General features: G+C 49.8%; 2 protein-coding genes across 50 annotated transcripts in view; one reads left to right on the forward strand and one right to left on the reverse strand.

Moving 5' to 3' along the window:
* The window catches only part of Eri3 (ERI1 exoribonuclease family member 3), a 139,846-nt gene extending 127,261 nt beyond the window's left edge, over window positions 1-12,585 (forward strand). For 21 of the 46 annotated variants that reach the window (XR_015452622.1, XM_021250769.2, XM_087214802.1 and 18 more), the window contains 2 exons: window positions 10,599-10,667; window positions 12,061-12,585. Coding sequence is in view for 41 of the 46 variants with exons in the window: in XM_021250769.2 (XP_021106428.1) it covers window positions 10,599-10,667; window positions 12,061-12,143 (152 nt within the window). In the remaining 5 variants the exon portion in view is untranslated. Of the gene's footprint in view, window positions 1-9,006; window positions 9,044-10,598; window positions 10,668-12,060 lie in introns of those variants that run through there. The other 25 variants (XR_002391723.2, XR_015452621.1, XM_087214800.1 and 22 more) reach the window with 4 other exon arrangements.
* Window positions 12,586-12,936: 351 nt separating this feature from the next.
* Dmap1 (DNA methyltransferase 1 associated protein 1) lies at window positions 12,937-21,253 on the reverse strand. 4 transcript variants are annotated; one of them, XM_004872882.4, is made up of 12 exons: window positions 21,128-21,253; window positions 20,809-20,955; window positions 20,197-20,288; window positions 19,737-19,932; window positions 19,151-19,246; window positions 14,988-15,116; window positions 14,707-14,874; window positions 14,284-14,469; window positions 14,059-14,130; window positions 13,675-13,747; window positions 13,259-13,554; window positions 12,937-13,051 (listed from the first exon to the last, which is right to left on the reverse strand). In XM_004872882.4, the coding sequence occupies exons 2-12, from the start codon at window positions 20,911-20,913 to the stop codon at window positions 12,992-12,994; spliced, it is 1,473 nt and encodes a 490-aa protein (XP_004872939.1). In that variant the 5' UTR covers window positions 20,914-20,955; window positions 21,128-21,253; the 3' UTR covers window positions 12,937-12,991. The 4 variants fall into 4 exon arrangements, with proteins under 4 accessions (XP_004872939.1, XP_004872938.1, XP_004872941.1 ...); XM_004872881.4 differs by having other exon boundaries at window positions 14,988-15,146; XM_004872884.4 differs by lacking the exon at window positions 19,151-19,246.
* Window positions 21,254-21,482: the final 229 nt, after the last annotated feature.

The following is a 21,482-nucleotide window of genomic DNA, read 5'->3' on the forward strand; positions in this document are numbered from 1 at the left end:
GGCAGAAGAGGCTGAACTCAGCTCAGGACTCAGTTCAGGAGAGTGGGAGAGATGAGGCCAGAGCAGTACACAGGGCTGGATCCTCCAGGCTTTGGAAGGGAGTGGGTGCTGTCCTGGGAACAGAGAGGAGCCATTGGAGATGGTGGCAGTTTTCATAAACTTTTTACTTTGACTAGATTTATATTTGTAGGGAAGTTTCTGTGTAACAGGACCCCTGTTTTCCCTAATATTAACATCTTGTGTGGTCACAGTACAATTGTCAACACCTGGATGTTGCCGTCAGTACTGTAAACCACACTATGGCCTTGTTTTAATTTCACCATGGTTTTCATTAATGTCCCTTTTCTGCTCTAGGATCACTGAAGGGTTTTAAGACAGGGACTGAAAGGACCAGATGCATGGTTTGAAAGCATTGTGGGGAGAGTGGCAGGAGCACTGCTGTCATCTTGATGAGAGATGGTGGCCCAGGCTGTGGTGGTGGTGGCAGGAATCCAGGTTTGGAGATTATGGGGAGTATATGATAATGAAAGCCCGGGGTTGGGTAAGGTTGCCCAGGGAGAGGGCAGAGAGGGCCGGTGACTGCCCCACAGTGGTTGGAAGAGAATGTTCACAGGAACCGGGGGATAGGACGGAAAGAAGGTGACATCGCTGAAGCCAAGAGATGAGAGCTGCAAGGTCCGAGCAGTCCGCATCGCAATCACACTCTCATGGGTTGTAAAACCCCTAGAGGACGGTCCTTTGGCAAGGCAGATGTCAAGGTAGCTTGAGTTTGGGTGTGAAAGAGTGCTAGCCAAAGGAAGGAGTGAAAGGGAGTCTTGTGCCCCAGTGGGGAGCAACTTAAGGTCCACACAGAGTGCAGGTGCAGGAAGCAGTGCACAAGGGCACTCCGAGGCTGGGTCGGGACCTGAGAAGCCTGGCTGCTGGAATGGGCTTCAAACACCGGTGAGGTGGACGATGGTCTTCCGAAGTGACAGCAGTGTTGGCTGCCTGTTGTGACAGGGTGCCAGGAGAGGGCAATGCAGATGCAGGACTGTGGCCTCTGCATGGCAGGAGGACTGGGATGCTGACAGGGTGGGTGTTGGAGCTTTGTGGACAGGGAGAAACTTGGCACATGCACTGCTTAGCAGCAATGGTGTCTGGGCAGTTGTGATGCTTGGCAAAGGCCAACCACACTGACTTTGTAAGTGACACTGGGCTGTATGATGCGATTTTCTCTGGTCACACGCAGCCAAGAGAAGGCAGGGTTTTTCCAGGCAAAGGTGACCAAAGGAAAAGGAGAAAAGGAAGTTGATATTGGCAAGAAAAAGTATGAGGTGATAGACCATGAAATCCAGGCTCCAAAGGGAGGTGTGGCCTTATGTTTCTAGGATGGGGACTACTTAGTACATTCTCAGGGCTCATTTTTCCTTCTTCTCACTGAATAGAGCCCCTCTGTGTCTAGGGGCATCAGTGTGTACCCAGTTAAAAGACTGCTGTTTTAGTTTCTCATTCAGCTAGTAGCACCATGTGTCTAGGCTCTGTCAGTGAGATAAGAGGCAGTGTGCTGTGTGCAAGGAACCTCCAGGAATGATGCCTAAAGGGAAACAACTCAGCGAGAAGTGCAGTATTATTGTCTTTTCTGTCTTCTTTCCTTTTTCCTAGAATATGGATATGATAGTTGGAGTGCCAGCTGCCATTTTGAACCATGAAATAATCAGTATTAGAAGCTACAAGCTGAGAATGGGAGATAGAACAGAAACAAGGAAGAAACCTGTCTGACTGTGTAGCCACAGGGCTTTTAGTCAACCAATAGTGGCAGCCAGAGACATCTTTCTTAGTAAACTTTTATTTTCATCCTCCTCTTGTTTTCTCATGGGTTTCAGTATAAACCTGACTGTTCGTGGCCTTTTTAGTATCATGGCCTGTATCCTGAGATATGGTGAGAGACAGTTTGATCAGATGTTTCAATAGAGAGTAGTAAGGGTTACTAACTTCCCAGCCTGAAGTAGCAGGTCCTCTTTGCTGTTTTCCCTGGCTCCTCCATTCAGTCAGTTCTGCATTGTATATTCCACTCCTGTGCCAGTCTCCTTCGTGCCTCATGTTCTGTATTAGCTAGTGTCCTTTCTGCTAAAAGAAAAAGACAGTCCATAGGTTATCCTGTTTAAAATATCTTTAATAAAAAGGGGACTTATTAAGGGATTTACCTCCAAGAGAAATTTGGAGGTAAGGTGATTCTAGGGCTGGGTGATCCCACATCTCAGCCATGTCCTCAGGGACCCTGTTTTTTTCCCCCTTTTCTATTCTTTTATCTTCAGCATGATCATCACAAGCTAACTCCCCTCCAGGCTGGAAATGGCTTCTGCAGTCTCCTATACTAGTACACATGTGGAAAAACATCGAGTAGAATGTGAAGGCCAATTTCCCTCTCATGCTGCTCTTTGTAAGAGTGAAGAACGTTTCTGTGACAGCCTTTCAGTGAACTTACTGCCATATGGCAAAGAGAACAGGATCACCAGAAATGGCTCTGAGTGAGGAGTAGTAACGTAGGCACGGGAAGAAGTAGTGGGCTCTGCCCAGTGTGGCATGAGGGTCTGCAGTCAAAAGTGGACAAGGAAAAGTGAAGACCAGAGAGATGACCATGTGGAGAGAGGATTAGAGGTAGTGGTTTCAAAGTTCTAGTGAATGAAAAAGTATAAAGTTGTGAGTCACCTAGGCGTGGTGGCACATAACTATAAATCTAGCACTTTGGGAGGCTGAAGCAGGAGGATTACATGTTTGAGCCCAGTCTGGCCAATTTAGCAAGATAAAAAAATAAAAATAAAGGGCTCAAAATAAAAAGAAAGGGCTAGGGTTGTAGCTCAGTGGGAAGGCCCTAGGCTCAAGCTCCAGCATGGCAGAGATTAAATAGATAGATAGATAGATAGATAGATAGATAGATAGATAGATAGATAGATACATACATACATACATACACACACACACATACATACATACATAGAGCCTAGAGATATTTGAATGTAGTGTATTAAGGGAAAAGCAGGGGATGTTTAAAATGGTGAGGCTGTTACTATGGAAACGGGTAGAAGAAAAGATAACAGAGAAGTCTTAATGCTGAGGTCAAAAAATAAAACAGCTGGAATGTGGAGGCTGGGCAAGGAGATGGCCCAGGCTGAATTGGCAGTACAGGCCCACAAGAAAGCCTCCAGCTAGACTGCTGATACGTGGGCTGGCCCAGGTCACAAGCCCTGAGACTCTTTAGGTACCTAAGGCAGAGGCAGCACAGGGGAGAACCCAATCACTTTGTATCTCAGTGCTCCCATTTTGGAATCTGTCATTTTGGAAGGGAATGAGGCCCTGACACCTTCTTAGAACCACTAAAGTGTCTAGAAGACTGCCCCATGAGAGACCCTTAGGGCCAGGGTCATTTGGAGGCTTGGATGGGCAGATGTGGCTACCAGGTATGGCAGATATACCCAGCTATTTTCAGTAGCTGCCTCCTTCCCTCTGACCTCCCAGCCAGGTCTTTTTCACTTGGCCATAGGGTATCTATCTGGGCCCTCTGATGCTTGAGCTGTGGCATTCTAGAGCCAGGAGGCAGGTGAGGGCCCACCTGGATAGGCCCTGGGCTGGGAATGGGTTGAGGGAGGCAGGCATCCATTGTAATGGCCAGAGCAGCCGCCCTGTTACTACAGCGTATTTCACTTTTAATTCTGACATATAATGTAATGATCTTTTTTAAGGCCCAATGATATTATCTGCCTGACTAGATTATTGAGTCTTCATCATCTCCAGATAAATTTATGGCCAGGACGAGGCTCAGGATTTATCATCAGTCAATAGAGCTCGATACTCTAACAAGGCGTGTAATAAGATATACATATTTAATGATCCAAGGGGAGGAGCGCTAATGGGAGCCCAGAGTGAGTGGTCCAGGGGGCCAGGGCTCTGCCCTAGGGCTACCATGGCTGTAGGAACATGGATGGGTCCTTGACCTGTGGTCCCCAGTGCTGGTCTTTCTCAGGACTGTCTCAGGCTTCTCCTTCCCAGGACCCCAAGGGGAGGCAGGCAGGGAAAGAGGCAGCACACAGGCCAGAGCCTGAGCTGGGGCCTAGGCTTCTCCAGCAAAGGGTGCATGAACCCTTGGAGACTCCCCTCACTGGTAGGTCTTGGAAGGGCTAGGTGTCCTCAGACCCTTTCACCCAGGTCCCTGAGCACTGGGGCAGGCCCACAGGGAGGGGGTGCCGGGGCTGCGTGCCCAGCCTGCGCTGATGGTGACGGATGGTTTTTCATTATAGCCTCTCAGGTCCTGCCCGCGCCCTGTGTGGAAATTCTATTTATTCCCTAATTTGTAAAAATTCCCTCTTTATCTGATCCCAATCAGGGTGGGGTAATTGGCTCTCTGGGGCAGCGGCTGGGGTCCTTGATGAAGAGCTATGTGGATACCCAGCCCGGCCCCCACCCAGCCTGCCACCAGGGCCCACAATTAATAATGATTTGCAAATGGCAGACAAGCAATAACACAGAAAGATGTGGCGTCCGCACTGCCTCTTCATTTCCTCCCCTTGCAGATATAAATGGCCACAGAACAAAAACCCACCACTATAAATTCTGGAATTAGTTATTCACCAGCATAAATGGGGCCTGGAGCCACCAGCCTCTCTCCCTACCACCCTGCTTGCCTCTATCCAGGTTCTAGCCCTAGGTGCATTCCTGAGTCTGGCTCCTGCCTCTTCTGCCTCTTTGACTCCTGACTCAGCTCCTCAGCTTCATACTGCCACTCTAGCAACTCCTTGTATCACAGGACTTTGCAGTAGTCACCTGATCTGGGTCTGTAGCTTCCTCTGAAGTGGCCTGAACTAGTAAGGGGGATTGACCCTCTGCATCCTGTAATTGACCTGCCTGGCTGCCTGATTTGGCTTCCATCCCCATTTGTATTGGTGTTTGAATGGAGTTGACACATCCTGCCAGGCCTGGGAGTCTGGATAAGGGATGGTCTTGTGTGTCATTGGCATTTAGGACCAGTCCAGTCATTTGCCTGGCCAAGTCTGAGGTGGACTTCTGGTAGCCAAATGTGGTATAACTGACTTCAGGAGTTGGATGCTTACTGGTCAGGCAGCTTTGGGATGTTGGCACAGGCAGTTCCCGGGCACCATGCCCTCTCGGCCAGGCGCGTCCTCCCCCGCCCCCCAAGTGGCTGTGAGCTGGCGGGTAATGGGCGTGTAATGGCCTCATTTCCATGCCCAGCCTCCAGGAGCGGTGGTAAGTGTTTGATTGCCTTAATTTCCAAACACATCATTATCCCAGCTTTACCAGCGCTTAATAAACACTTTATGAGGATTTTTTTAAAAACATCTTCAGTCCGCATACTTCTCTGAAGTGATAAACTCTAATTAAGTCTAATATTTAAAAATATGGTAATGGTGAGTTGTTTGAATAAGTGGACTGCATTTCTGTAATTTCATTATTACGTAAAACACGCTAATTATTTGGAGCGCGCTTATTACGGAGAGAGAAATCGCCTGCTAATCAAGATGAAATTGCCTTTTCCCCTTATTGTGGAACCACCGTCATCCTTCACCATCAGCCCTGTGGCACCTCCAGGCACCTCAGTGGAGAGGAGGGGGCTGACAGGAGGGGCTGAAAGGGTCACTTTGGAGTCGAGGCTGTAAGGACCCTGTCTAGGGGAGGGGTAGGAAGCTGTAGGAGTCTTGCCTGAGGAAAGAGAGTATATGTGTGGGAAATGTGTCTAGTGGGCCAAGGTGGCTGTGAATAGGGAACCAGGGGACTCTGGGCCAAGTCTGGGACAAAGGGCAGGGTGATGAGGAATAGAAGGATATTATTTTTGGAATAACAATATTATTATTGTATTTTATTGGAATAACAGCATTAATGATAACCCGGATGCTGTTTTTAAGCACTTCACAAATAAAAACTCATTTTGTCTTTTTAACAATCCTTTGAGGGAAGTAGTTGCTCTAATTTTCATTATTATTCCCATTTTAGAGAAGAAGAAATCAAGACACAGGAAAGTTAAATGAAGTTCAGGAACTGGCTTAAATTCACACAGTAATTACGTGGTAGAATCTGCATTCACACTCAGAATCTGAGAGTAGGCAGGGTGCTCTGCTGTTTCAGTCCTAAATTCCCTGCCTTGGCCCCAGATCATTTTTTCAAGTTCCTGCGTGATGCCGCACCCTGAACTGCAGCCAACTGTAGCTCGGGATGCTGCCCCCACCACAGAGTTGCCAGATGTAACATAAAAATATAGGACACCAGTTAAATTTGAATTTCAGATGAATAACAAATAAGTTTGTAGTGTAAGTATGGGCTTACCCACAGCCATTTGCTCTCAGGGCACCATTGCCACCAGGATTTCCAGATTAGTAGATTTGTTTACAAAATGAGGCTCTAGAACACTGACATACTCAAGAGTTTTTGCTCTTTCATCCTTACCATGTTCCTGCTCCTTGCACTCATGTCTCCTCCCTCCCAGCCCTGCACTCCTCCTTTTCCGGTCTCTGTTCCAAGGGCTCTGGCCCTATCCCTAACCCATTCCTCGAGATCATAAGGTGTGTTACCAGGCAGAGATTGTTAGGCAGGAGGCCAGTGGGTAATCCTGCAGACCTCAGGATGTCTGCCATACTGCCTCTTGCCCATAAGGTCAGCAGCTTGGCACCTTGCTAGTCCTCCTGTTTCTCCTGTTTGATTTACCCCTTGGATCATTTCATGTTCATTCTCTTTCCTGGTCCCAGTAAATTCATGTGTAAGAATCATATATGATAGAGGTGTCATTTCAGAAGGCTGTGCGAAGTATGGACAGTTCAGTCAGTGCAGAAAGGACAATTGGCTGTCCTTTGGGGAACCCTAGAACGTCTGTTTTTTAGCACACACAAACACATATTCCAGACAGATTAAGAAGTTACATATAAAATTTAGCTGAAAGTATGAGGAGAAAATATAGGATTTTTTTTTTTTCCTAGAACCCTGGGATAGGGAAGGCAAGCAAGATACTAAGCCTCAAAGTCATAAGGAAATGCCTGATAAATTTAGATGTCCCATAGGCATCTTAATTCATCCAAAGCTAAGTTCATCACTATCCCAAGATTGCATCTTCTCTGGGATTCCTCATCTTGCCTATTCCTTTCCCAGTCCTCCCTCTCCCATCTTTAAGGTTTGCTCATTCTGTTTCCTAAAAACTCTCTTGCCTCCATCCACTTCTCCACCCTATCACTGTATCTCTACCATCTTTCCTGCTGCTGGGCTAGTTCTGGGCCAACCTTTCTAACTTAGCCCAGTCTGCTAAGAGATCCCTCAGCCTTTAGGGTTAACCCCTCCAATCCTGTCTTACCATCTAGGATGATAATTTGGAACCACAGATCTGGCCCAGGCACTACCATTCTTAAACATGTTAGCGTCTCTACTACATTATCAGAATAAAACTTTGAACTCTTCACCTTAGCATTTAGGTTCCTCAGGGTTTCCTCTCACTGCTGACATCACCAGCGTGCTATCTTGTCATTTCCTTGCTACTTGCTCTGTATCATCCCTTACCTACTTGCTAAACTTAGTCTTGGGGCTTCGCTGTGCATTTTATCTCCAGAAATGTGCATAACTTTAACCTCAGCTTGTCAGGCTAGCTCCCCCCCCCCATTTCTAGATCTCTGCTTAGTTTTGTTCATCCAGGAGTCTATTCCTAAGCCTCGGACAGAATGAGTTGGCTTTTCTATACCTCTTTTTCTGATAGCACTGCAACCCTAACAGAGCAGTTTCTGAGCTCCTTGAGGACAGGGAGCTACAAGACCTTACACATTCTTAGACCCAACATGGCCCATGCCCCAGCACATGGAAAGATTTAGTGCATGGTTGCTGAATGAATTGAGTGTGTGAATGAACGTCTAAGTGTTTCTTGGACCCTGTCCCTCCTGGGGGGTCTTCCTGGCCCAGGACCTGCTTCTAGCCCTCTATCCTTCAGTTCCCAGATAAGTGCAGCTAACTGGAGCATGCCAGCCTTTGTGTGAACTCTCACTAGGTGTCCTAAGGGATCTGAGCTACCCTTCCACTGCTTCCTTGCCAAGCAGATACTTGACTACCCTTAGGTCCAGCCAGCAAACACATCCTCCCTTGTTACACGCTAGCCCCCTCGTCTTCTCTCTGAAGGCTTTATGCAGCTGCACCTCTCCCTTTATGGACTTGGCAATATAAAAACATTTCCAACATTAAGAATATTAATGCTAGGGCTGGGGATTTAGCTCAGTGGTTTCGCCACCTGCTGCACAAGTGCAAGGACCTGAGTTCGATCCCTGGTACCAAAAAAAAACAAAAACAAAAAACACATGTTCACAAGAATATTAATGCCCAAAAAAGGGGTGGATCATCTTGTCTCACTTTGATGACCCTGCAGGGACACACAAATGTGTTAACCTTCCAGAATTGAAGGTGAGGAAAACCTACTCTTGGAGGCCTCCACTGTGGGCAAAGGGCTGTGCCCCTACAACCCCTACAGCACAGCAGCCTCAGTAGCTCAGAGAGGTGCCAGAAGGCAAGGCTGCTAACCCAGGAGGCCCAGGGCTTTAAGCAGAGGACTCCAAGAAGCTGCCTTGTCACTAGGCTCATCTTACTGCTGTCTCTCTCAACTTTTGGCCTGTTAAAAGCCCCTGATCTGTGTCTGGTGCTGCTTCTGCCAAGTCCTTATCTTTTAATTGTGCCATTGATTTTTATTTTTTAACTGCTCAGTAGTTTGCATTGACACTTATCAAAGCTCCAAGAAGGGAAAAAAAAAGAGCCCTGGGCTGACAGCCTGTAACTCTCATTCCACTGAGTTGAGAGGTGAGCTGGAGGAAGTTCCTTCCTCCCTCTGGTCTTTGTTGTGGTGGTCCAGTTGCAACAAATTAGACTCCAGAATCCCCAGTAAACAAGATCAGTAGTCACAAGAGTCTGTGAAGTGAGTGGCAACTGATTTCATCAAGTGTGCTGGCCCATCTGTCATCTGTGCCATAGATTGTACAGTATACACTTTCTCCCCATCAGGTCATCCAGAGAACCAGCATCCTGGCCTCCTTTTCAGGTAGGGAAGAGGAATTCCCAACATAGAGTAGCTTGTGCAAAGCTGTGGAATGGAGCACCTTGTTCAGTGCTCTCAGTGACGCTGTGGCCACTGTCACCCCTAGTGGAAAAACCTGAAACTTAGGGAAATGAAGCACTTGTTGAATGTCAGACAACTAGTGGGTAAGGACTGGAACAGGTTTGTCTGACTCCAAAGCCCACTCTGTCCTTTTCAGAAAGTAGTAAGACTTTATTCCTTGAGACTGGAGTACAGGGGTCAAGGGTAAGGAGTGGCAGAGATGAGACCAGGGATAGCAGGGGTCAGTTTTAGTAGAGGCTTTTAAGTCCTAGTGAAGAATTTAGACTTTAAACAGATGACAGGGAGAGTCACTGAAGACATTTAAGAGGGAAGGGCCTTGTCAGATTTGTATAAGAAGTATCATTCTATCTGCAAGAGGATAGCTTACAGGGAGCAGACAGTACACAGGCATTTGCAAGCCAAGTAAAAGGCGATGGGGTGTGGACTTGAATGGCTGTTGGTGGAATGAAGGAAAGTAGATGATTAGAGAATAAGGAGATGAAGATCAAGTCTGCATAAGTTCGTAGTAGATTGGGGAAGTGAAAAGAGGACAAGGTCAAGCCTCTCAGGTTTTTCCTTTGCCATTCACTGGTGTAGAGAACAAGGGTAAGAGGGAGCTTGGGGACAGAAATTGTTCATTACCAGAAACATTTTGAGTCTTTATCTAGAAATGTTTGAGAGGCATTTGAATTTGTAATGTGGTACTCAGGAGAGGGGTCCAGGCTGGAAAGGGTGACCTTCAAAGGCAGCGGAAGCTCAGGATGATTTGGCACCTCCCCCACCCCCATACTGGGGATCAAACTCAGGACCTTGTGCTTATGAGGCAGGTGTAGCATAGAAGCTTAGGATTTGGGTGAGGTCACCCAGTGTGTAGCGTTGGGAGAGGTCAAGGACTGAGACGGGCATGGGGACTCCTTCCTGGCACAGATGGGAGATCAGTGCTTGCCTTTTGGATGGGCCAGTGGCCTGGGGGTCTGAACTGGAACATTCACTTGGGTTGGGAGAGGCAGATTGAGTGATTTGTCCAGCAATGAGGGAGGAGCCAGATGAAGTCAATAGAAAACTAATTTTCTTTTTCTGCTGGGAGAAATGAGGTGTGTGGCCACTGGATAATTGCAGATAACGAGGGGACTTATTCTTAATATGCACAGCGGCCATGGTCCCCAGGGTGCAGGAGATAGGAAGGATTGGAGGTGCCCCGACAGGGTTAGGCTTATTTAGGGAGAAAATCACCCTCTCACAGCCCCTCCAGTGGTGCCATCACAGCCCCTCCCCCTTCCAGTCCTAGCCATGAACTACCAAGCTCCTCCTGTGGCAGTCCCCTCCCTCCTCCACTTTCTACCCCCACAGCACAGGCGTACACACTAAGGGAGACAAATGAGGGGGCCTCAGCCGAGTGGGGCACGTGTCTGGCCCATAAACCACAGGGATGGGTCACATCTGGAGTTGCCATGGCCGCCAGTACCCACCCATCTGTCTTTCCACCATTCTGCCTCAGATCAACCCTCATGGCTTCCTGAGTCCCTGGGAGAACAAGGTGTCATCTTCATACCTATAGCGACCACAGGTACATACGTGTTGAGCTCTGTGACAGGACCCTGTCTGCCATGCCTGCTGTAGGTAGGACCTGCTGAGCTGTCTGGCTAGTGACACAGACCCTTCCTTGGCTGGTCAAAATCTCCTCCCCCACCCACAGGCCCTTTCTGGCTCGGGGGTGTATGTTCCCCTTTCTTAAGCTGAAGTGCTGACAAGGGTGGGTGTGGGGGGATTCAGTCCTTGACAGATGCAGAGGCCTCCTGACCCCACCTTGACCTTACCACCCCCCCACTTGATTATGACATCGATGTACAATATCTCTGCAATCACAGCATCGATCCCATGAGGCCTGGTGGCAGCTGAGGTCCTACTCATGGCCCAGGAGCATTGAAGGGGGAGGTAGGAAAGGCAGGTGAGAGGATGGCAAGGTGATGGCCTCTCTGGGGAACTCAACTGAAAAACCCAGCTACTTTGGTGGTTTCTGTACTAGGCTGACTCTAGTGACAAGCTCGGGGCAGCTGCCCCTCATGCTGGTGGTGCTGCAGTCAGTCCTGGCCCATGTCCACAAAACTGAGGCCCCAGAGTACTTGCAGCCCCCAAGGTGTCAGGATAATTTAGGGCATGAAGCTTTTCTTGGGGACCTACTCTAGAGAAAATGCCGTGACAGGGTCTGTCACACAAAGACATATTTTACCTAGGGTGTGAGGAGAGGCAGGGCCCAAACAGTGACCAGCACCCAGTTCTGAGCCTGCTGGGACAGAGGCAGGGAGTGGGCTGACATATTCAGGTGTGTCAGGCCAGGGCCGGGAGAGCAGCCACACATCCTGTCTGGGGCCACACAGGAACAGTACCCAGGGCAGGTGTGTCTCCTAGAGCCCTGGCCCAGCAGGCCTGAGCCTTGTCACCAGTGATTATGGCCTGGGCCACATCTCCCACACATGCGCAAGTGCCAGCAAAGTCACCCTGGCCGTGGGTGTGATGAATGGCCGCACAGTAATGAAATGGAGACATCAAGGCGGGTGGCGGGAAGACGGAGTGTGGCGGACGGGCCGTCCCCACGCAGCGGCAACAAGAAGGATCGCCCAGCGGCCGGGGGCCGTCAAGGGAGAAATTACACATTTACTCTGCCTTTTTCTTACTGCGACGGCGCCCATATATCACCACTGGGGCTGGGACAGGACACGCTGGCCAATTTCCAACATGAATTATGGGACTGAAAAGCATTGAGACCAGGCTTCCTGCTGGCCCAGCATCACCCGGCCCAACCTGAAGCTGGAGATGCAGCCACAAAGGCCAGGACCCTCTCTAGTGCCTGTGGCTCCTAAATGTGACCCTCCTTCCCACTCCCACCCTTGTAAGAGCACCTGTGGGCATGGAGGGGAAGGGTCTGGGGCCCATCTAATGTTTTTTCTTCCTCTCTTTAGATGACTGCAAGAACATTGCCAACATCATGAAGACACTTGCATATCGAGGCTTCATCTTCAAGCAGACATCAAAGCCATTCTGATTGGCCGAGGATAGGATGGGGCAGGACAGGGTAGCTGCTTGGCCCAGCCCAGAATCTTCCTCTCCCTCACCAGAGGGCAAGAGGGAGAGTGGCACAGCCCTGTGCCCAGAGTGTCTCCCAGCAGCCCTACAGACCTGTGTCTGGGGCAATGGCTTGGCCACCTGGCCGCTCTGGAGCAGACACTTTGTGCCCCCCACCCCTCAATCTCAGCCCAGTATTAGCCCCTCCCATCATGGGCCTGGGCTAGGGGGACCCAGGCACACTCTGCCTCCTCCCTGGTACACAGGCTTCTGCTGGGGCCACCAAGCCCCCCTGTGCCCCTTTCCCATCCATAGTGCATGGTGTGTGGTGCCCCCAGGGCTCCAAGACAGATCAGGCCCCATCTTGTATCTACCCCCAGCCCTGCTGTGAACGTGCCACTGAATAAAGTCGGGGAAATGAGGCCCTGGGTATGTGTGCAAAGGCTGTTGCTGTGCTAAGACTGTCTGGATGCCTCTTGTGCACAAGACTACCAGTGTATGACTGTCAGTGCTTGACACCCTCACTGAAGATGCACAGGTCTGGAGAGGTATGGACGTCTCAGAAGGCACTGTTGTGTGCAAGGACATCAGGTGCATAAAACCACGGTGAAAGGGCAGGGGTTTGGGCAGTGCTGGCAGGGTTAGGGGGATGACGCCAAGAGCCTGAACGTAGGCCAGCTCCAACCACGACATGAAGATAGCAGCTGATGCCCGGCCTGGCACCCTCCCTACAGAGGAACCAGGGTGTGGGAAAGGAAGTGGGAGTAGCCCAGTCCAAGTCAGCAGCTCTATTTACACCACAGCACCACCCATACCCCAGGTGGCCTCTCAGGGCTTCTTGGCTTTCTTCACAGAAGATGAGCTGGAGGCCGATTCCCGTCGCTTCCTCTGAGGAGACACAAAGTGCTGAGGTCAGTGGCCCACAAGGCCCGACTTAGGCTTAGTGTGCATGTTTCACACTCTCAGGGAGATGATACCCACTGGGCAACCCAGTCCTGCCCTCAGCCCCAGACAACCAGAGGGAGCTGAGCTTATGCATTGCATGTGCCTGCTCACAGGGCTGGGGCACACTCCCAAGCCTGTCCGGGTTCTTACCGAATTAGGTGTGAGGGGTGCACCCACGACGTCAATGATGGTGTCCTTGGTAGGGTCAGGGCCAAGCCCAGGTTCAGACACTGCTGGCTCAGTAGAGGCCAGGACTGAGCCCGTTGCTGGTGTGGCAGGGCCCCCAAGGACACCTGCCCGGGCCAGTGCTTCATGCCGGTGCCGCAGCATCTGTAGCTCATACTCACAGTTGGCACAGGCCTGCTTGAGCTCGTAGAGCAACACTAGGTCACTGCGCAGCTCATTGAACATGTGCACCAGTTCCTCGGTGGGGGTTGGGCTCAGCTCTGCAGGCAGGGTAAAGTGGGACTGTGGTTGAGGGCGCACAACATGGAGTGCCCACCCCCGCCCAGCCTTCCTCCACAGCCCAGGTGGGTATGTCCTCCAAGGCCCAGCCCCACACTCACCCACACCAAGCTCCAGCAGCATCTGTTCCAGGGCCTTGATCTTCTTCTGACCCACAGAGCTGGGCAGCTTCATCTGCAATGACACAGGCAGCTAATGCCCTTTCCCCAAAGACAGGTTTAGGACAAAGAAGGTTAAAGGCAGTAGGGGATTGGGGGCTTGGGATGGAGGTAGCTGTGGGGCAGAAAAGGAAACAGCTAGGAAGTGGAAAATAGTGAAAGCTGTGACCACAGCCTGGCCATGTCTCCGTGTGGTCCTGACAAGGCCACCTTGATCTATAGCCACCTCTCCTGTTGTTCCTGTTGTTCCTCCAGCTCAAATAGCTGTAGCACTCAGGCTACCTGGAGCCCAGGGCTCAAACAGATGAAAGGAGGCGACTCACGTACCCGCTGGCTCCGCAGTGTGACACCTGCAGACTTGAAGTCTGGAAACTTGATGCCTGCCGTCTCAGGAACAGCCTGGGGGAGGAGTTAGGGAGACCAAGGTGTCACAGGGAGTAGGCCCAGGGTCAGTCCCTCCACCTCACCAGCTCTGGGTGTTCTCAGAGCTCCCACTCAGGATGGAGCCCTGTGCCATCTCCACCCAGAGCTGGGCTGGCTTAATCTCCACACCGGCTTCTCAGCCTCCTTTTTCTGGGGTAGCTTCTTCTTGGGGGCCTTTCGTTCTGTGCGCCGCTGTTCTGCAGTTGTGTCTGCTGCAGTGATCAGCTTTTGCAGGTCCTGGCTGCGTTTCTCCCGCTCCTTCTTCCGGGTCTCGATCTTGCGCAGCTCCTGTAGCAGGTACTCCTCCTCTGCCACCTGGGAGAGTAAGAAACACTGAGAAGTGTGTGAAGGCAATGTGTGGGGCAGGGTATACAGGGTGCTAGGCTGTCTCTAAGGGCATGTGACATGGAAAGGGTCAGAGAGAGGTAAAGAAGAGCAGGGAGATGGCCAGGGAGAGGCTGGGGGTGAGGGCGTTGAGGGCATGGAGGATGGAGGCAACAATGAGCAAGGGCTTTGGGGTTGGGTGAGAGGTATGTGGAGCTTAGGGCTGACCTGCTCTGGGGTTCGGTTGTAGAGACGCTCAAGCTGTTCCTTCCGCCGCCGCTCATGTCCAGCATCAAATACTGGTATCTTGAGGTCTGTACCTGGCACAGCCCGTACATTGGCAAGCTTGGCACAGATGTGATAGTACCGCTCCTTCAGGTCCTCTATAGAACGCTTCTGAGGATTGAATGGGTGGGAGATGAACACCCAGGGGTACAGAACGGATGCGATAAAGGTAGGACCTACCAGGCCCAGGGGCTGGGCACACATGCAAATGCACACCAGCTTACCTTGAACTGCTGGTGGTCATACCGGTCATGGATAACTACAAAACGCAGGTCGAAGCGGCGGCTGAGGTCAAAGAGGTGGTCAGTTTCTGCCTTAGTCCAAGCATCATCGTGGAGGTAGAGCTGGTACTCCTGCTCTGAATACACAGGCACCTGCACGGTCTACTGGCCCAGAAAGACACAGTAGGTGCACACCCACATCATGTCATGTCCAGAGGGCTCCGGCCCTGTGACCACAGCCCCTCCCTGGGGCTGTGTCCATCCCTGGGCTACACAAAAGCAAATCCTTAGCCTGTGCCCCTGCAGAAGGCAGTCTGGAGTAAGGAAAGAACTTAGTCCAGGCTGCTGCTTGACTAGAGGCCGTAGCAGGCTCTAGGACTACAGACTGCCTGACTCACTCCCAGAGCAACTTCACCTTATCTTCAGCCCTAGAGGCTGGTAACATTGCATAGCTCTTGCCCCCATGGTAAAGGTGAGCGGCCCACTTGTAAGCACTCTGTGGAGTCTAAAGGTCAACTCTGGAATCAGGCAGATGGCTAAATACAGCAGTCAGAGGAAGGCTCAGGAGCCCCTACAGGGAGTATCTCTAAACTGAAGCACTACTGCCACCCAGTGGTAATAGTGGGATTTGCTGCTCTCTCAGAGCTCTCCTAGGTCACATATTTCTACAAAAACCTGGGTTGAATCCAACAACATGCAGCCCTGCCAAAACTCCTTCCTGCCCTAACCCAAAACCCATCCCATAAGCCTCCCCAGAGATAAAGAACACCACTACAACTTGGTTCTCTCAGGCAGAGACCCAAGAAAGGGTCAATGCTAGACTGGACCGATGACGTTTCTCTTCTTTCAAGACCACAAGTGGCTCTTTCCAGCTGCCACACCTGCTGGAGGTCCTACATGCACCTCAAACTGAATGTGCTCAGTACTGAACTTATCTTCTTCCCTCAAACTTCTATCTCCTCTGGTCTAGACCTCAGTCCATGCCATGTTACTGTTACCTAATCCAGTTGCTCAAGCCAGGAACCTGGGAGACATCTTTAAAAAAGATGTCTTCAAAATCCCTCTCTGCACTGCCACATGCTAGGCCAGACCAGCACCATCGCTTGCCTAGATCAGACAAACAGCCTCTCTACTGGTCTCACTCTTTCCATTCAGTCCTCCTCTAATCAGTTCTCCATCTGCAGCCAATATTTGACCTCTCTGAAGAGTGCTACTTAAAGAGCAGTGTGTAGACCAATGCTGTTTGCAGACTGACATCAATCCATGGTAAGAACAGAAATTGTGAGGAGGCAATAAAAACCTTATCCAGTAACTGTGTGCTGCTGAATATAATTTGAAGCAGTACAGACTTTACTATCTTTTCTTACAATTTTATTACCTTTATCAGTCTGTCATGGGTTGGAAATATAAAATAAAAACATCCTGGACCACAGAAAATCTGACACACACTATTCGAGAATATCTTACCATGTCATCCATAACCCCCTAAAGCCTCCCACCTCCAAGATAAAGTGTCTTCTCGACTAATTCACAAACTCCTCAAAAACAAGGGTTATCCACTTCATTTCCTGTCTCTAAGCCTCAGCCCATTACAGGTATCAGTGAATATTCACTGACTTGACCGAGCATGACTGAATGACCTGGCCGCCTTCTACAGCCACTGACCCTTATGGGCCCTAAGTGCCAGCCAAATGACTGACTGTTTTGAGAACACACCACTCCTGTTTTTGCCTCAAGGGCCTTCTCACTTCCATGCACCTCTGTCTTGGTGACATTTTCATCCTTTTGATCTCCTTCAAGTACAACTCCTCTGGAGACTTTTAGTTGCCCAGATTTTGTTACATATCCCTCCTATGCACTTAATTCCACTCAACTAAAAAGCACCATACCTCAGAACTATATGGCCAATCCTGCTCTCAAGGCACTCAAGAGTCATGTAAGGAAGTCATTCTTTCATTCACTCAACAAGTATTTATCATGGGCTGCTATGCCTATGCTGGGGACATAGTGCTAAGACAAAGAGGGGTCTTTGCCTCTCAGCTCACAGTCCAGCTAGAAAAAATAATCATTTTAGTACAGTGTCGCAAGTTTGATGACAAAGGTATGCCTAGGTTATACCAAAAGACACCGGGTCCAGTCTAGGGACACAAGTTGAAAGAGTCAAAGAAGAAACAAGGCCTAGTTCAGTCTTAAGCAGTAGTGAGGGAAGAGGGGAAAAGGAATCCTAGGAAAAAGGGCAATATAAATATAGCCAGGAAAGAAAACAACTAAGTATGTGTTGGCCTGGCAATTTGGGACATGGTGGGAAACAGGATGAAAAGGGGAGAAGCATGAGAAAGTCTCTCAGGTCAGCAGTAGCCAGGCCTGTGCACCCTGCTGAGTCTGGAATTCATTCTGAGGGGATGGGAGCCCATGAGGTTAGTTTTGGGAAGAGTAAAAGGTCACATTTCTCATATCAAAGACCAACTACCCTGGCAGCAGTGAGGATGGAGGGCTGAGGCAAGAGTCCAGGCATTCAGCTGGCTGATTTTGGCAGTGACACAGGTGGGACGTGAAAAAACCTGAATTAAAGCAGCACCAGTGGGAGGCAGAGGACAGGGAGCACTTAAGCAAGAGAAGCAGTGGCTGAGTTGACAAGCAGTGGGAGCTGGCGCCATAACGACCACTGTGATTCTGGCCTGAGTAAGAAGAGTGGCTGAGGAGCTACTGCCTGAGAGGGGTATCTGGGGAAGGAGCAAATCTCCTTCATTTCACTTCAACTTCATTCTTCACTCTAGTCACTAAATCATTCCAAGACTCAGAGCTAATCCTGACACTACTCTAGTTAAAAATCTGTCAGTGGCTACCAGAAGCAGTCTGAAGCCCACCTATTTATTTGAGAATGCCAGCAGTTACCAGGAAAAAATAATCAGGATATTAGAAAGACTGTTCTGCCCTCTCTCTGAGGAAAAGGAAAAAAACCGAAATATTGGTTACCCTAGACAATCAGGGCATAGCCTGAATTCTTGAGCCTTGCTGCCAAGGCCCTGCCTGAGCAGAGGCCCCTGCTGACTGCTCAGGCCTCATCTCTCACCACACCCTACTGCGGGCTTTAGGCTTCAAGCATGGAAATGACCCCAGCATCACATACCATTTAAAATTTCTATTTATGCCTTTGCTTGTGCTGTTCTCAGAAAAAGTCACTGTACTGCCTTTCCTAATATTGCCTGGTGACATCCTTCAGGACTACTCGGGCTCCAACTACTCTAGGAAGCTTCCATGACCTTCAGGCTCTCGCATCCCACCAGACTGTAATTGCTTCTGCCTCTTCCACCCCCTCCCCAACCCATATAGAGTTTCTGAAGGCAGATACTGTTGTCTGGTTCATTTATGTTTCCTTAATGTCTGGGCCTCAACCTGGTGGGGAATGATATTTACTAAATACAAAATGAATACTTTTGTCTGCAATTCAACTTGTCTCATCCAACCTCCCTCCCACTGCCTCAGGTGCCTCACCTCTTGACTGTCCCTTCTCTATCTTGTATTTCTACCCTCTCTCTACTGCACCTGAGGGCCCCAAGGAGAATGGTAAGAAGGAGGAAAAGCTGGTTTGAGATATGGGGAATAATGGATTCACACCTGGCCACGCTCAGTCTGTAAAACTGTGTGCAGTCCAGAAGAAGGTGTTATGTCTGAATACACCGACTTTGAAGGCAAGAAGCTGGAACTTGCAGTCCAAGGTCTGAGCTCTAGTGCCTTTAGGTTCTAAGTCTAAGCTGTTCCAAGCTTTGGCAACTGTGAGACACCTAGTAAGATGCTTAAATCATGGGCTAGTAGTCCAGCTCTGCCTCTCACTGGCTGGGTGAATCAGGGAAGGCCTGGCTCTGGCTAGACTTGTAATCTGGACCTGAGATAATTCAGCTTGGATCAGAGTGCTCACCTAGAAGACAAGTAAAGGCAGAGATGTGATTTACTATGGAAAAAGAATCAGCAGGATTTGATGCTTAGATGTTTGAGGTCTAGCTCAAATGCCACTTCCTCAGAGAGGCCTTCCCTGACCATCCTATCTAAAGCAGGCCTCTCCTACAACCTACAACTTCCCTATCTTTTTCATATCAATTCATATTCTGGTTTAATTTTATTGATGGCTCTTAACTGACATAATCCAATTTATTTTATTGCCTTACATTTTTGATATGTCTTCCCTTATCTTTGTCCTGTTGTTGACATCTAAGAGAGAAGGCTGAGTCAAGGATGATTCCCCAGTTTCCAGTGTGGGCAACCTGAGAGGATAATGGTGTCATTTACTGAGCTGGAGAACAGGTCTGGGGGCAGGGAATAATGGGATGATTGTAAGTTCAGTTCAAGGGTGCCTATTTGATGTGAGGTACCTATGGGGCACTCAGAAAGAGATGTTAGTAAATGATTGGATATATGGGAACAGTTGCTCTTACTATCTGGAGATATTAAATTCAGGTCACTAGCTTATAGAGGGTAACTGAAATCACATGGTAAATGAGACACACTAGGGGAAAAGTATAGACTAAGAGTAAAGCACCTATGATACAGGTCTGTGGAATAGCGTATTTGAAAAGCCAAGAGAACCCACCAAAATCCAGGGTAGGTACAGGGAAGGACAGGATCCCACAGGCAAAGAGACCCCTAGAGTCCCACTCTGCCTTTATATGACCCAAGGACTGAGTGGGTAACCATACCTGGGCTTTAGCAGGCCTCTGGAGCCAACACTGGCCTGTATGAATGGTGGTAGCTCACCTTATTGAACCTGGCGAAGGGGTAGTCCTTGCCCTCCTCTGCTGCCCGACGCCAGTGAAAGAACATGGCTCCATCTTTTCGGGCTGGGTTGGTGAATGGCATCCATTTCCAAGGTCGCACTTTCTTGGACCCTAACTTGGCCTTTACTGTGCGGTAGCCCTGACCAGTGTCACTGGGTAGCAGTGGAGGTGCATCTCTGCCAGTGGGGTTTAGGGAGGTAGAAGGTTAGAATCACAAAGTGTGTAGAGAGCCTCTGGGCCCAAGGAACTGATCTTTCCTTGAGCAAGTAAATCATGTCCTAGAGTAAGACATCTGAGCTCCTCTTGCATCCTGCTAGGCAAGCAAGAGGCCTGGCTGGGAAGGGGAGGTGGGGGAAGAACTGGAAGGAAAACCGGGAGTTAGAGACATGGCAAGTGGGACAGGGGCTGGAGCACTGGGAACTGGGGGTTCCAATACTTGCTTCTTGTCAGAGTAGAGCAGTGCATAGACCTCCCGGTGCATGCCCTCAGGCCTCTTGAAGGTCAGTGTCTCAGATGACTTCTTGGACTTTTTCTAATGAAATCACAAGAAAAGAACCACAGCCTAGAACACCCATCCTGAAAATTCTTTAGCCCAGCACAATCCCTGAACAAATCATCACCTACAGGCACAATGACACACATAATGACACATTATAATGGCTCACTATAAAGAACAGAAACCTTCTCTCAGGAGAATCCCCAATTCTCCCCACGCCTACCAATCTGGGTAGAGCTCAGACTGTCAAAGAACAAAATCCTTTCCCCCTCTCAGACTGTCACAATGTCTTGGACTCCCCCACCCAGTAACTTAGGAATGCCACATTCGCCTCCCCTCATCTCTTGGAGGTTTTCCATTGTTGGTATCCAGCATCTCCCACGGTGTTCCATCATCTCCTTAGGGATAATACATATTTTCTGTCCCGTTATGTCACACCTTTTTATCGCACATCTCACTGAAAGTGTAGCTCCCCATCACTTCCCCCATCTCTTTCAATGTCACTCCCCTCACCCCTTCAGTCCCCCTACCCAGTGCTCTCAGGTGTCCCTACTACCTTGTCCGGGTTGATAATGTCCTTTTTGCTGATGGTCCCGGAGGCTGCATCCCCCTCTGGACCCCCGAGTTCTAGAATGTCCCGTACATCCGCGCCCGTAGCCATAGTGCCAGTGTTGGGGGAACAACCGAGGTCAAGCGCCAGTGCCTGAGGAGGGAGCAGGCTCAGGTCAGCGGGGGGGCGGGGGGGGCACTCCAGATCCAAGTGGGGTTGGGGTGAAGAGGCGGGCCAAGAGGAAGGTGGATCAGGTCTGGTGGGGGTTGTAAAGGTGTCCTGCCTCTTGGGTGTCCCTAATGGCCCCATAAGACTCCTCCCTTACCCCTCTGCCTCCGCACGGGCGTCCCTAGGATGCCATCTCTTCTGGCGCTCGCTAAACACCGGGAAGCCAAGGGCAGAAACTTCCGATTGTGCGCCGTAGAAACGCGGCCCATAGAAACACTTCCGGTCTGTGCCTAGAGAAAACAGAGCCGGCTGGAAACGAAGTGAGTAAGCTAGAGAGTGGCCACGCTGGGCGGATCACAGTTCTGTTCTCCCGCAAGCCCTCCCCCTTGTGGTAAAGCACTGTATGCTTTCTGGCAGGTACTTTCTATCCTCCTCTATTGTATCATGAGCAATAAAAAGCTCAGAGCTTTTTGACGCTGAGAAGTCACTTAATCTCTTTGAACCTGTTTCTT

The sequence above is a fragment of the Heterocephalus glaber genome, unplaced genomic scaffold (assembly GCF_053883595.1).
Source record: "Heterocephalus glaber isolate CG9 unplaced genomic scaffold, H.glaber_assembly_v1.0 deba00001451, whole genome shotgun sequence".
NCBI lineage: Eukaryota > Metazoa > Chordata > Mammalia > Rodentia > Bathyergidae > Heterocephalus > Heterocephalus glaber.

Coding starts and splice junctions, on each gene's coding strand:
- Dmap1 (XM_004872881.4), bottom strand. CDS start 20,913: ATGGCTACGGGCGCGGATGTACGGGACATTCTAGAACTCGGGGGTCCA. Junction 15,147..19,150: donor AGGGAAGACATATCAAAAAT/GTAAGGCAATAA, acceptor CTGGGCCAGTAG/ACCGTGCAGGTGCCTGTGTA. Junction 13,748..14,058: donor TCACACTGCGGAGCCAGCGG/GTACGTGAGTCG, acceptor GTGTCATTGCAG/ATGAAGCTGCCCAGCTCTGT.